Below are 13,239 nucleotides of genomic sequence, written 5' to 3' on the forward strand. Positions count from 1 at the left end.
TAATCGGAGGATGAACATTTCCTTTGGCATATGAAATGACACATCACAAACTGCAGCTTGCTGATCCATATTCCTACTCTGTTTGTACAGCCCCCACGTCTGTAACTGACCAGCTGTGAGGTAGCCACTGTGAAATTCAGAGCTCATTTCCTCATAGAACAAAATTATACGTGGGACTGTGAATGAGGATAGAAATACGTTTTCATGCTAGCTCATAACGTTTTGAGAATAACATCGCTGAATATAGTATGTTTGCAGTGAAAGTATTGGTAAGGTTGTTTTTTAAAATCACAATAGTGTTGGATAAGAATAACTGAAACCCAAAAATACTACCTTTGAATAAGAAATGTAATTACCTTGAGTGCTAAGACTTCTTGAAGATAGGTGTGCTTAAAGATAGATGGAGATGTATTGGTAGAGATTCTAAAAGGAGCTCCCTGTCATTTTTCTGATGTTTAAGCAATCAGAACTAAACTTTCCCTTTTTTTATAATTGAATCAATGTGGTCCTTGATTAGATTTCATTTCACTTCAGAATATTAGCTTTTGGGGGCTCCCTCTTGGAATCTTAGACTTGAAAAGCTCCTTAAAGGTTTTCTGCTTTACTCTCTCCCCTAATATAGGGACCTCCTTCCAAAATGTCTCTGACAAGTGGTCAGCCAAGCATCACGTAAACACTCCCAGGGACTAAGAGCTCATTACTTCCAAAGGAAGCCTGTTGCTTTGTAGTGCAATTCTGATGCTTAAAAAATTCCTTACTTAGAGCTGAAATCCAGAGGCAGGATGTCCTGCCCATCACTCCTGTTCTTCCCTTCGTAATGCCCCAATTGAAACCCACACATCCTAATTCTCCTTCTCCTTCTCTTTCTCATCTTTATCTACAACAGAGGAATTTGATTTGCATATAAAATGCCAGGCACTTCTTTCCTAAGATACTACTTAATAAGAGCCTAGCAATTTGTCCACCAATTCTTTTATTAAAACCTTAGAGCAGAATAAAACATTTTGGATTAAATTCAATAATCCTAACTCATTTAAAGTGATTATTGGTATGCATGGTTTTATGGTCCTCTTAACCATCCTTGGACTTAGGAACATCCAGCTGTCTGGCTTTCCGCAGACACATCTGGAGACTCCAGTCTCCTGTGCAGACCTCTGATCTTGTCCCCTTCTCTCTGGACACAGAACTAAGAGGCTACTGCCATCTTCTCTGAGGCTGTCTGTGGGCCAGTCTTCTGTACTGGTCATTTCCTACTGTCATGCATATTGTAGCTTGTTCTAAAGTAGCATTATTATTTCCTTTCATCCAAATCTTCCTGAATTACCTCTAAGATTCTAAAACTGTCTGCTATTTTCTCTCCACATCAGGTAAGTGCTCTTGGTAACCTAAAGTGATTAACCTAAATATCCTATGTTTAACCCATCCAAGCTGAGCGTAAGTATCTTTATTTTGAGGTCCAATGTATCGGATTGAACCACATGAAATTGCCATTTTCGTAGTAAAAAAAATGGTTGAATACCAGCAATTTCTAAATGGTTCAATCTAATTTGTTGCAGCCTATCTTTTCCTCAGAAGGGAACCTGCACATCTTTGAGAAAATAGGAGAGGGATTGGTTCCCAGGGAGTCAGATGAGCCAGGAAGAGGACAGGGTGTGGAATACATGGAAAGTTGCATCATCTCCGTTTCCACATCTGTGCAATAAGAAGCTGATAAAAGTGCCTATCTCACAGAGTCGCTGGGAGGCTCATAGGTGGCAACGTGAAGTAAAACTGCTTTGAAACTGTGACGTTGGTCTTATTGTTCTGTGCACAGGCTAATTGTTTAGAATAAAACAGAAGTAAGCTGGTGACCACGAGACTTTCCAATGGTATCTAGTAGGCCATAAAATGAGACAATGAGAGGTATGATATAACTAAGAGTCTTGGGTGGAAGACCTGAGTCTGAAGCCTGGCTCAGCCACTGACCCGCTGACAACCTTGGTCACCGTACTTAAAAATCTGTGCAATGGGGCCATGGTGCTTAGATCTCTTGAGTTAGACTTCTCAGCCTAGGTGGACCACACCACAGGCAGCCTGTCAGTGTTCATTTCCTGCCTGTCCTTGGGCCCAGTTCTGATACCTCTATAGTGCTGAGTCTAGGGTGTTTCCAGCCTGAACTCTCTCCAGGGCTGTTCAAAGGTTCAAGGTTGGGTTTCTAGTTTCATCCATAGGGTTAGCCAAGGCCCTGACGTTGTGTCTAGTCTGCACCCTCCTCTGCTCTCAGTTTCTATTCCTGACGTATCCTGGGCCCTATCTCCAGCGTACCAACAGCAGGTCCATCTGGCTCCATGATTTCCCGAAAAATAACAGTTTATTCCTCTACTCTAACTTTCTTTTGCCTTCTACACAGAGGGTCGAGGTCATATCTGATATATTTGAGCTTAAAATTCAAGTTATTCCCTGCCTTGCACCTCTGGCATCTCTCAGGGACCTATTCCCTTTCATGGGTTAACTGTGGTCATGGAAAGTAACGTGCGGACCACACCAGAGAGCTGGGCTGACCTATGTGACGGAGGGCTATGCGAGACTTTGAGTACTGGGGTGGCTATGAGCGTGTTATTCTTCAATTCAAACATGACAAGGACAAAGGGGAGTTTGTAAAAACTGCCTTTCTTGTTTCATTTGTCACTGAAGTTCTTCCAGTTACCTGTCTATGTTCAGAAGGGCCAGAAATGGTTATTGAGCAACAGTCTGGGAGCCCTCCCAGGATGCAGTTTCAGGAAGAGGGAGATATAGGTGCCATCTAGTTCATACTCTTCCCACTCGCTCCTCCTTTTTTCTTTTTCTTTCTTTCTTTTCTTTTTTTTTTTTTTTAAGACAAAGGGATCAGCAAGAATGGTTATGGTTAGAAAGTGTGCCCAGGCCTACTGTATTCTGGAGGACATGTCCTGCCTGCAGCTGGCTACCATCCATCTGATAGTATTCAGGACATGAAAAGGCTTGGAATTGAAGTCTCAAATAGGAGGATGTCAGGCCAGGCCACGTCCTCCTCTAAATACACCCCAGTGTGGTGCTGCCGCCAAGTAGAGCTGAAACTGGAGGAGGACATGTGCTGTCAAGGAAAAGATCTGAGCTCTCTGGGGCCCTCCTGCCCTTTTTCTAGCAGGCCAGCTGTGACTTAGCTTCCATCAAATGCTTGTGTCAATAGCATATTGCCATGCGTCCTGATGTGCACTGTAAGTCTATGAGACCTACAAGAAGATGATGCCCCTTATCATTCAGAGGGGAGGGAGAGGAAGGCTTGACGAGTGGCCTTGTGCCGGGGAGACTCATAAGCCAGTGGATGGAGCTCAGAACTAAGATGAGAGTCTCAGATTCAATCCCAGGCAAGAAAGGCTGCCACTGATTATGCTTGCTGAAGAGAGGCTGGAGAAGATGGAGAGGAAGTCACCCCAGCAAACAAAATATTCCCCTAAGAGATGATGGGGTTTTTTCTTACTTAGAGCTAGCTAAGCTGAAACCACTTTCCTGTCCAACAACAAAGGGACCAGAAATGACATGCACCGAATGTGGCTTGGGAAGCAGAGAAGGAGCAGTGGTGGTCTGACAGCTGGGGAAGTGCCCACCCTGTCTGCTCAGGGAAGCTCGGAGGTGAGTGGATCTTGCAGGCTGTGAGGAACAGCCCTGGCAGGCCACAGCTCCAGGAGCTTTCCGCAGCAGCATTCTGATGCTAATTGGCCGGATGGAGTGGTCAGAACCCTCCTCTGGCCACCTCAGTGCCTTCCCGTGTGGCTTGAACCTTGAGAACAAGTTCCTCTCATCCAGGACCTGTGTAGGATTGCAGCTGCAGCTTGAACCCAAACCCTACAACGTGTATGAGAAATCTTTCAGTTTACAATTCTTGCCATGTTTAATCCCAGCTCCCTGTCCTCTGGGAGCAGAGAGCCCATCCACTCACTGAACAGCCTGCCCCTTTCTTTGCCACTGCCATGGGGATATGACTGGGCTGTCTAGTTTCCCCACCATTGTCCATCAGCCCCAGCCAGGGATGCTGAGTCTGATATCATGCCCATCTGCCTCACTTTCCTCAAGGCCTTATCCCTGTAGGCCACACAAGGTATGGTTTCCTACCTTTATGCTCCGGTGGGCAAGGAGATAATTACCATTGCTGGTTCCCAACTGAGGGGAGGAAGCCTGGGCTGGAGATCCTCCTTGGCTCAAAACATTCTCGTGGCTCCTGTCTCACGTCGAGTAAAAACCAAGTCCTTTCTGTGTCTGCAAGGAAGCTCCTACAGAATCTGCCCCAGAGCCTGTTCTCCGACTTCATCTCTTAGGTCTTAGTTTCCTTTTGCTGCTGTAACAAATTACCACACACCTAGTGGCTTCAAACAACCCATATTTATTCTCTGACAGTTCTGTAGGTTAGAAATCCAGCATGGATGTCACTGGGCTAAACTCAAAGTTTCAGCAGGGCTGCGTTCCTTCTGCAGGCTCTAGGGGAGAAGCTGTGTCCTCACTTTTTCCACCTTCTAGAGGCCTCTGGCATTCTTTGGCTTGTAGGCCCTTCCTCCATCTTCAGCACCAGCAATGGTGCATCTCTCTGGTTCTTCTTCCATAGTCAAGTCTCCCTCTGACCCCCGCAGGAAAGGTGCTGTGCTTTTGAATCACATGATTACATTTTGCTCACCTGGATAATCCAGGATAACCTCCCCATCTCAAGTTCCTTAACGTAATCACGTCTGCAGAGTCCCTTTTGCCATGTAAGGTAACGTATTTACAGGTTCTGGGATTAGGATGTGGACACTTGGGGGAGCATAACCTTCCTTCCACATCCGACCACTCTCCTGACCAGCCTGCCTGACTGAGCTATTCCCCAGTCGAGCCATGCACACTCCCCACCCAGCACCTGCACCTGTTCCCTCTGCCTGGGACACTCCAGGTGGGCCAGACCCTCAGATACCTGGATGGCTTACTGCTACGCTCCCTTCACGCCTCTGCTCAAACATCACCTAATTACAGAGGTCTCCCCTCACTCCCACTCTCTCCCACCAAAATGTATAATGCGCCTTTTCTTGTTTTACTTTTCCTCACTGCATTGTTCACTACCTGATTATTTGTAAATGTTTATTGTCTATTCCTTCCACTGCCCCATCCTCCACCCACCCCCCCAAGTGCAGGAATTTTGTCTGTTTTGTTCATTGCTCTACCCCCAGCACATAGAGCAGTGGCTGGCATATGAGAAGTCTCAGTAAATATTAATAGAAAGAGTGGGAAAGAAAGAGGAAGGGAGAGAGAGAGGGAGGGAAGGAGGGAAGGAGAGAGGGTGAGAGGGATGGAGTGAGAGAGGGAGAGAATGAGTGAGGGAGGGTAAGAGGGACAGAGGGAAGAAGGAAGGAAGAGAGAGAGGGAAGGAGGGAAGATAGGAGGGAGGGAGGGAGGGAAAAAGGAAGGGAGGAAAGAAGGAAGGCCATGCAATAAGGACCCCTGAGGAGTTCATATGGGAAGAACCTGGCTCAGTGAATTCTTCACTCCCTAAGAACTGTAGTGGAAACTGGCTTAAGCTTTAGCAGGAGCCTGAGGATGGGAACAGGAAATAACGTTCTGATGTTAGGAGTTCTGACTAAGAAAGTCTTTCAGATCATGTCTTCTGGGAAGTCTTCTCTGGGGACACATGGGCTCGGCACCTCTCATTTATTTGGAATGGTTGAAAACCGAAATGTAAGGGCAGGCAGTATCTCCAACATCCTTCGTATTACTGAAATCTTCAATGAACTGACCTTCACTAAACTGACCAAAGTGGAGGCAAAGCCCACCTTGCCTTTAATGTATCAGAAACCTCTCCTTTGCACCCGTGAATCTCTATACTGCTGCAGTTGGTCCTTCTACCTGTGGGAGGGAAGGTGCATGGACAGTCGGAATGGAAGTGCCATCCCTTGTAGTGGACACTTAGCCATGGAAAGCCTTCCGAAACTGAAACTCAGTCAAAGTGACAGACTGGCATTTCTACTGCCCTATTTTGAGAATACCTTGACCTATTTAGAAGTAAACGTTTTTGGAAGTGGATAAAACCTGCAGTGGTTTGTTTTTAGCAACTCCAGCTGCAGTCATCTTTCATTTTGATAAATAGCTTGTCTCCACCTGAGCTCAGGTGGCTGCTCCGTGCACATTTCCGGGAAGCTGTCCTGGCTACCTGCAGCCCTACCTCTCCATCCCCACAAACACGAACATGAACATCGGCGGTTCTGGGGAGACACCAGGGTCCTCTGTGAAATCCTGCATCTTTATCAGTATTGTCTGACTCACCCCCTACCTGGGGCCTGGCTCAGACCCAAAGGAGATCAGTGATACTTCCTGAAAACAAACAGGGTGATTGACAAGATGAGCTGTGGCCTAACTTCCTTGAGGATAAGTGAGACAGCCAGAAAGAGGCAGACAGGTGTCCAGTGGGCAAGCACGGAAGAACCCATTTACTGATATAGGATGAGCTAAGTGATGGTTTAGTCATTGGCACCTGGTAGCGGTCACCAGGTGGATGGCAGAGCCGCAGAGCCAGCAGTGGTGCAGTGGTTAGAGCACACTAAGTGGAGACAATTAGGAGAAGAGATTACTATGCATAATACTGGCAATCAGGCTTTTTCTATAGATATTACTATTAAAACAGCACCCGATACCTGGGAATAGTTACCTACATGGATATTCCACAATTTTAAAAGGTATATTTGGAGTTCAAATTAAATGTAGAACCAATTGTACCTCCTTTCTCTAATCTTAAGTGTTTCTGGTTGCTGATGATTATCTCAATTCCTCTTTTTCTACATAAAGATAAAACCTCTACCCATGTCCAGTCCTGGTCTGTGTCCACTTTCCTTTTTCTGCCACAACAACAAAAATTGAACCAACTGCTTTTTTTTAGAACTCACCCTGTTCGTTGTCTTTTCTCAGGGAACATGCCTTATTCACTTTGTATTTTTCATATAAATTCCCCATGTAAAGTCCCGTATGCAGATTAGCTTAGTGACTTGCAAATAGTAGATGTTCACAAACCAACCATTTGTTGAATAAATGATCACAACTTAGCAAGAATCTTAAAGTTGTAAGCCACATAAGTGGAAGCCAGGACGGAGTAATTTGTGGAAATTATGAACCATCGGTAATCAGGTGATTCACAGGTCAGAAATCGCCACAGGGAAGATGAGGCTTAAGGCATGTGCAGGTAGGCAAACGAAGACCATAACAGGGGGTGGGAAAGCAAGTCAAGGGACTAGTTGTCAGCATGCGAACAAGTGAAAACATTTGAGTCCAGGTGCTCCCTAAACTCTGTATCAACCATGCAGGAAGTCATCCCCGAGTGTGGGAGCCCCACGATCAGTGGTTCTTAGCCCTGACTTCACATTGAAATCACCTGCAGAGCTTTTTAAAACTGTAGATGTGACTCGGGTTCAAAATCTGGGAGTGGGTGCTACAGGTGAGCTTCACTGCTGGAGGAAAAGGCAGGTAAATGATGGGTTGGGTGGGATGAGGAAAGCAGGGTCTGTCCTCCCTGTTCACCAAGAAATCTGCTCACAGCCCTCTCTGAGCCTATCCAAGCACATTCTGTAAACGGTGTGTACGGTACTTGTCACAGTAAGAAGGTTCTCACAGGAATGTCTAGGCACGGTTGCTATTCCTTCTGTCTCTGGGCTGAGCTCTCATTAAGAAATGTTGGGAAGCGGGATTTTGAAAAATCCTGTCCCTGTAAATTTAAAGAGAACAATCCTAAAGGAGTTTCCTAAAGGAAAAATTTTCACCAACATACGTCTATTGGTGAGAAGGGCCGATGCCCGAAATTATGGTCCCGCATTACTGAAACTGCGGTTAACTGGGGGGGGAGAGGGCAGTCCCACAAGTCCCTGGTGTCAGGCCCAGCATGGTGATATTCCTGGCGCAGAATGTCTGCAGGCTGGGACCAGCAGGGGTTCTTTGGGGTTCACTGTTGTGGGGAATGGAGATATGAGACATAAACTGGACACATAGGCAAGTGGAACACCTCATTCATGTAAAATGGACTTTGTAGGCATCTCTAAAGACAAACTGTGCCAAAAATAAGAATGAGACTCAGCCATCTCTTTGAAAATTAAGAACACTCTAAAGATATTGTCTTAGTGCAGGGGTTCTTAGCCTGAAGTTTGGGAGAGGGTAGGTGGGTGTTTGAAAACCCTGAAATTAGAGATATTCAACTGTCTTATGCAAAAAAAGAGAAAAAATAAAGGAGTTTATTGGGAGTCTCAAATTCCATAGATCAATAAGGATTTGGGGAAAAGTGTATTTAGTGATTCAAATGATTTCAAACCTTCCACACTCGCTCTCTCCCTTCCTATCCTTCTCTCTCATCTCGTTCCTCCATGTTGGCCTTATTCTCAGGTAACTTCTTCCTCTGTGGTGATGACAAAATGGCCTCCAGCTGCTTTAGGTTAACATTCTACCAACTCAGAAATCTTGGGGGATGAGATTGCTGCTCTCCCAGTAGTTCTTGCTAAGGCCTCACAGTGTATGCTCATTGGCTGAAACTGGATCATGTGCTAAGTCTGAACCAATCCCTGTACTGACTGGCCAAGTGCAGATCGTGGGCCCATCCTTGGAATGGAGGGTGAACCTAGGGAGGATGTCGGCCACAGCCAAAAATGTGGTCTGAGAATAGAGGAGGGCTGGTTCCTCAAAGAAAAATCAGGTGCTATCATGAAAAGAAGTGAGCGTAGATCACTGATAGATGGGGGGAAATCCTCTGCACTAGTGGTTCTCAAAGTGTGGTCCCTGTACCGACAACATCAGCGTCACCTGGGAACTTGGAGAAATGCAAATCCTCAGGTCCCACCCAGACCTACTGAATCAGAAACTCTGCGGGTGGGGCCCAGTAATCAGTGTTTTCACTCACCCTCCAGGTGATTCTGAGGTACACTCAAGTTTGAGAACCACATGACACCACCAGTCCTCAAACTATGCTGCATATGATGAGCACCTGGGGAACTTTTAAAAATATTGATGCCCACCTGTGCCCAAAATTAATGAATCTGAGGCAGTGCTGGGTGGTGGGAACCAGGCATCAAAGGTTCTTAAACTAGGTTCCACCCTGGAATCTAGGCATTAGCCTAGAAGTTTTTAAAGTTTTCCTGATGTTTTGAATAAGCGTCAGTGTGTAAAGCCATTTACCAACCATCCCCTCCAAATTGTCCCGAGGACACTACCTTGAAACATCTAGATGCAGGTCACAGGATTCAGGCACCTGTTTTCTTAAATCCCTCAATTCAAAACTTGGTCAAATATCTGATGTTCATTCCCTTTCCTTTTACATTCAGGTGAGTCTGCCCTAGTGGTTAGTTCTACAAGGGCTGGGATTGTTTTTGTTCACCAGTGTAGACCCAGTGCCTAGAACAGAGCCTGGCACATAGTAGGCACTCATAAGTATGTGCTGCATTAATGAGTAGGTCTGCAGACACTCAGTGCTCCAGTGGTGTTCAAGACTTTCTTATCACGTTGTAGACATCGCTGGTCTCATTCTGGAAGGCACATGAGGACAGCAAGGGGACTCTTGGGTTATTGGTGCCTAACCCCAGAGTGAATCTCCAGGATGGCCAAAAATGTGTTGACCATATCAAGTTAAGATAGATAGGTGTCCCTAGTGGTTTTATGTTGAGTTGAGAGTCGGATATATTCCTGGGTTACAAGGACCGATGGAAACATGCTTGATGGATCTTTTTCATGGAGATTAAGACTACTTTAAGGTCTACTGGTACTCTGATTTCTTAAGGAAGGGCTAGGTCTTTCTCAGACACCTAACTCACATCAGTTTCTGCAAGATGCTGTCCTCAGCTCCTTGCAAAGGATTACTGCAGAAGTGATCAGTGTCACCTGAACAGAAAGGCCCAGAAGGAATATTTAAGTAAAAAAGTAACTGGTTACTCACCAAGCAATTTTCAAATATCTCTGAATTCCTACCAGAATGCCCCAAAAGTATCTAAAGAGGTGGACTGAGTAGGTAGACCAAATATCTATCAACTCTTGTATCATAACCCCTATACAGGGGTTCACAAGCAAATAAGGTTTACTTTCACAAGGGCTGAAGGTGCTGGACGCTTTCTGGGCTTGCAAAGAACAGCAAAATGAGTTGTCTTTGGTGATATGGAAGAGAAAACCAGACAGTAGTTGGCTGTCACAGGTAGAACTGAAACCCAGATAACTATAATCCTATAGTAATTCAAGCTGGCAAGATGAGACTGACCAACAGTGAGGACAATCAGTGAATCAGGAATATGGGGTACAGGCTGCATGAGCAATTTGAACTTTCATTTCTCTGTTTTGTATGTGGAGCACCAGCTACACATTTCCTACTTAACAATGAGATTCTTATATAATTCTTGCTAGGAGAGGCCAGCAGGGAGATGGCAGTGGTAGAACTAGAAGTTAGAGTTTGACTAGGTTCTGCTGCTTCTATGGGATGGAGCTTTTTAGAGTTTTTCTGTAGAGTTAAACCATCAAAGCCTTATCATAGAGCACATTTATTCAGTTTCCTCTGATGTCAAGAGGACCCTACGTGTGTGTGTGTGTGTGTGTGTGTGTGTGTGTGTGTGTGTAAATGAGTTAATGTATAGAAAGCAATTAGGAAACTGCTTGGCACAAATAAATGCTGATACATGTTAGTAATTCTTACTCATTAAGTTGTGCTACTATCATATCATTTACTGAGCACCTACTGTGTTCCAACCATGTGGCAGATGTAATGTATACATAAATAAGGCACAAATCTAAACAAGATCCAAACTGAGAAAGGAAGCCCCAAATCCTGGTAACTCCTAAAAGTCTTGTCCCTTGGCTCTTTTTCTGCCAGGTATTGGTTACCTGGGTAAGCAAGCTTGTTTTGTATTCCTCTCACAAACTTACCTTTTTTCCTGATGAATGAGCCCTCTATACTTTATCACTGTTGTATGTTTCTAGCAATCCCTTTTCTCTAAATCTGGACACACACACACGAGAAATGCCCTGTGAGTGATAAACACAGTGGTTCCTGGGAAGGTCCAGTTGACGTGGCCCAGGTGGGCTTCGTGGCACGAGGGGCGATATGAGCTTGGTCTTGAAATATGAAAAAGAGTTAAAGGAGAAAAGGATAGGGAAGTAAAGGAATGGTAGCTGATAGGTTGTGGTTGTGGGGTGGCTGAATGGAAGTCTTCCACCATAAATGAAATGGAGTTTCTCTGCAGGCGTTCACTCAGCTGGGACTACTAAACATCTCCTCTCTAACAGGTACTTCCATGGGTCTTTTAAAATTCTATTAGCAATCCTGTAGCATACCGTGTTTCCCCGAAAATAAGACCTAGCCAGACAATCAGCTCTACTGCGTCTTTTGGAGCAAAAATTAACATACGACCCAGTCTTATTTTACTATAATATAAAACTGTGTAATATAATATAATAAATAATATAATATAATATAATATACCGGGTTTTATATTAATTTTTGCTCCAAAAGATGCATTAGAGCTGATTGTCTGGCTAGGTCTTATTTTCGGGGAAACACAGTAGGTATTCTTTTTCCTTGTTTTATCTATTCTTTAAATGATGAAATTGAAGATCATTAAAGTGAAGTAACTTGTCTAAGGTCAAACAGTTAATAGGAGGGAAAAAATAGCTTTGAACTTTGGTTTTATGTGTCCAAATCCAAAGTGCTTTTGCATATTATTACCACCAGGGAGCCAATGAAAAAAAGGAGGCACTATTATTATTAGCATTACATATTAAAAGGAGGGAAAGAAAAGGGGTGGGTGAAGGTGAATACAGTGCAGAGGAGGCTGTCCACGTCTGAAGACTGAGGGGAAGAAGAGGGAGAACCTGTGAGAGAGAAAAAGCATTATTGAGTCTTGACCCTAAATGTGCTCCTGTCCCACGGGCTTGGGCCTCATCTGGTTGTGTATTTTAAAGCCAAGCTAATCGTAGTGGCCTTTGAGGAGAGGGAGTTGCACAGAAGAAGCACCTGTTTGTGCCAGGGCCTGTGTGAGAGACAGACCATCCTCCCTAGGCTTGCCCAGTGCGCACAGCCACCGCGGCGTTGCACGAGGCTCTGGGCCACGCTGCTGGCGGCGACTCCAACAAACAGCTGGACTTTGGAACTCCGCCCCCCTTAGGCCCTCCCTCCCCGCCGGGCCCCTCCCCTCCTCCCCAAGGTGGCTCAGGCTCCCAGAAAGTCAGACGGAGGCTTTAGTGCGGGGAGAGGACGGTGGGGAGGGAGGGAGCGGGGAGCGAAGGAGGGAGCTGGCTCCAGGGTCGAGGCGCTGAAGTTTCCTGCCCCTGCGCTGCCACCCGCTGCTGGCGCCCGGGCCATGCGGGAGCGCTGGGGCCGAGTGACAGCATGAAGGGTGGAGACCGGGCTTACACGCGAGGTCCCTCTTTGGGGTGGCTCTTGGCTAAGTGCTGCTGTTGCTTGTCGTGCAGAGGTGAGTGGCTGTCGGCGTTTGCGCCTTCTTTTAGTCAAAGACGGGCGGCTGAATACAAGGTGGGGGGGGGGGGTGGAGACCGCCGGGGTGGGAGAAATGGGGAAGGGGCGTGGGGGGGCGGCAAAAGGAGTTTGCACTGACCCGCTGCACATTTCAGTTTCCCGGCAGAACGCAGTCTCTGTGCCCCTCTCTTCCCCTCCCCCCCACCCCCCTCGGTGAGGTTCTAACTTGGAGACGGAGCTGCAGTTTGGAAACTCAGTTGCTACTTATCAGCGACTTTGGATGTCTGGGCGCCAGCCTGCAGCGGGGTGGGGTGCGCACTCGGGAGATGGGGAGAGGGCGCTCGGAGCTGTGCGTATGACCCACAGGGGCAGAGCCAGACTTCCCTGCTCTCATTTACATATGGATCTCAGCTTCGGGATTAACTGATGACTGCTAGCTATAGGAATGTATTTGACACTTGTCTCTACACCAGGAACTATTTTTGCCAAGTGACAATTTTCTTTGGGGACTGCAGCGGCTTTTCTCTGCGTTGGGCTTTCTCAGGCCTACTTAGGTTTGCAGCTCTGGGCCAGAGTTTGGCTCATCAGTTAACCAAGAAGTCTCTATGTACCCAATTAGCACTGAGTTTAATTATTCTAATTTTAATGTTGTTGAGGAGACTTGCAGGAAGCAACTTGTTTCCCCCAAATCAGCCTGCAAAACAAGATGGTGAGAAGGTTCCCAGAGGGAAGGTTATCAATTTTGGAGCCTCTCCTGAAAAAGAAATCCGATTTTCCTAGACAGAGTTAGCAGATGT

At 46.0% G+C, this 13,239-nt stretch overlaps 1 protein-coding gene across 20 annotated transcripts in view; it reads left to right on the forward strand.

The window, feature by feature from the left end:
* Positions 1–13,239, forward strand: part of KALRN (kalirin RhoGEF kinase) — a 621,535-nt gene that overhangs the window by 511,094 nt on the left and 97,202 nt on the right. For 2 of the 20 annotated variants that reach the window (XM_081025713.1, XM_081025714.1), the window contains exon 1: positions 12,213–12,440. The exons of 16 other annotated variants lie outside the window; for them this stretch is intronic. In XM_081025713.1, the coding sequence (XP_080881839.1) occupies positions 12,356–12,440 (85 nt within the window). In that variant the 5' untranslated portion in view covers positions 12,213–12,355. Of the gene's footprint in view, positions 1–12,192; positions 12,441–13,239 lie in introns of those variants that run through there. 2 more of the 20 variants (XM_081025715.1, XM_081025712.1) reach the window with 2 other exon arrangements.

Source organism: Rhinolophus hipposideros, assembly GCF_964194185.1.
Source record: "Rhinolophus hipposideros genome assembly, chromosome: 2".
NCBI lineage: Eukaryota > Metazoa > Chordata > Mammalia > Chiroptera > Rhinolophidae > Rhinolophus > Rhinolophus hipposideros.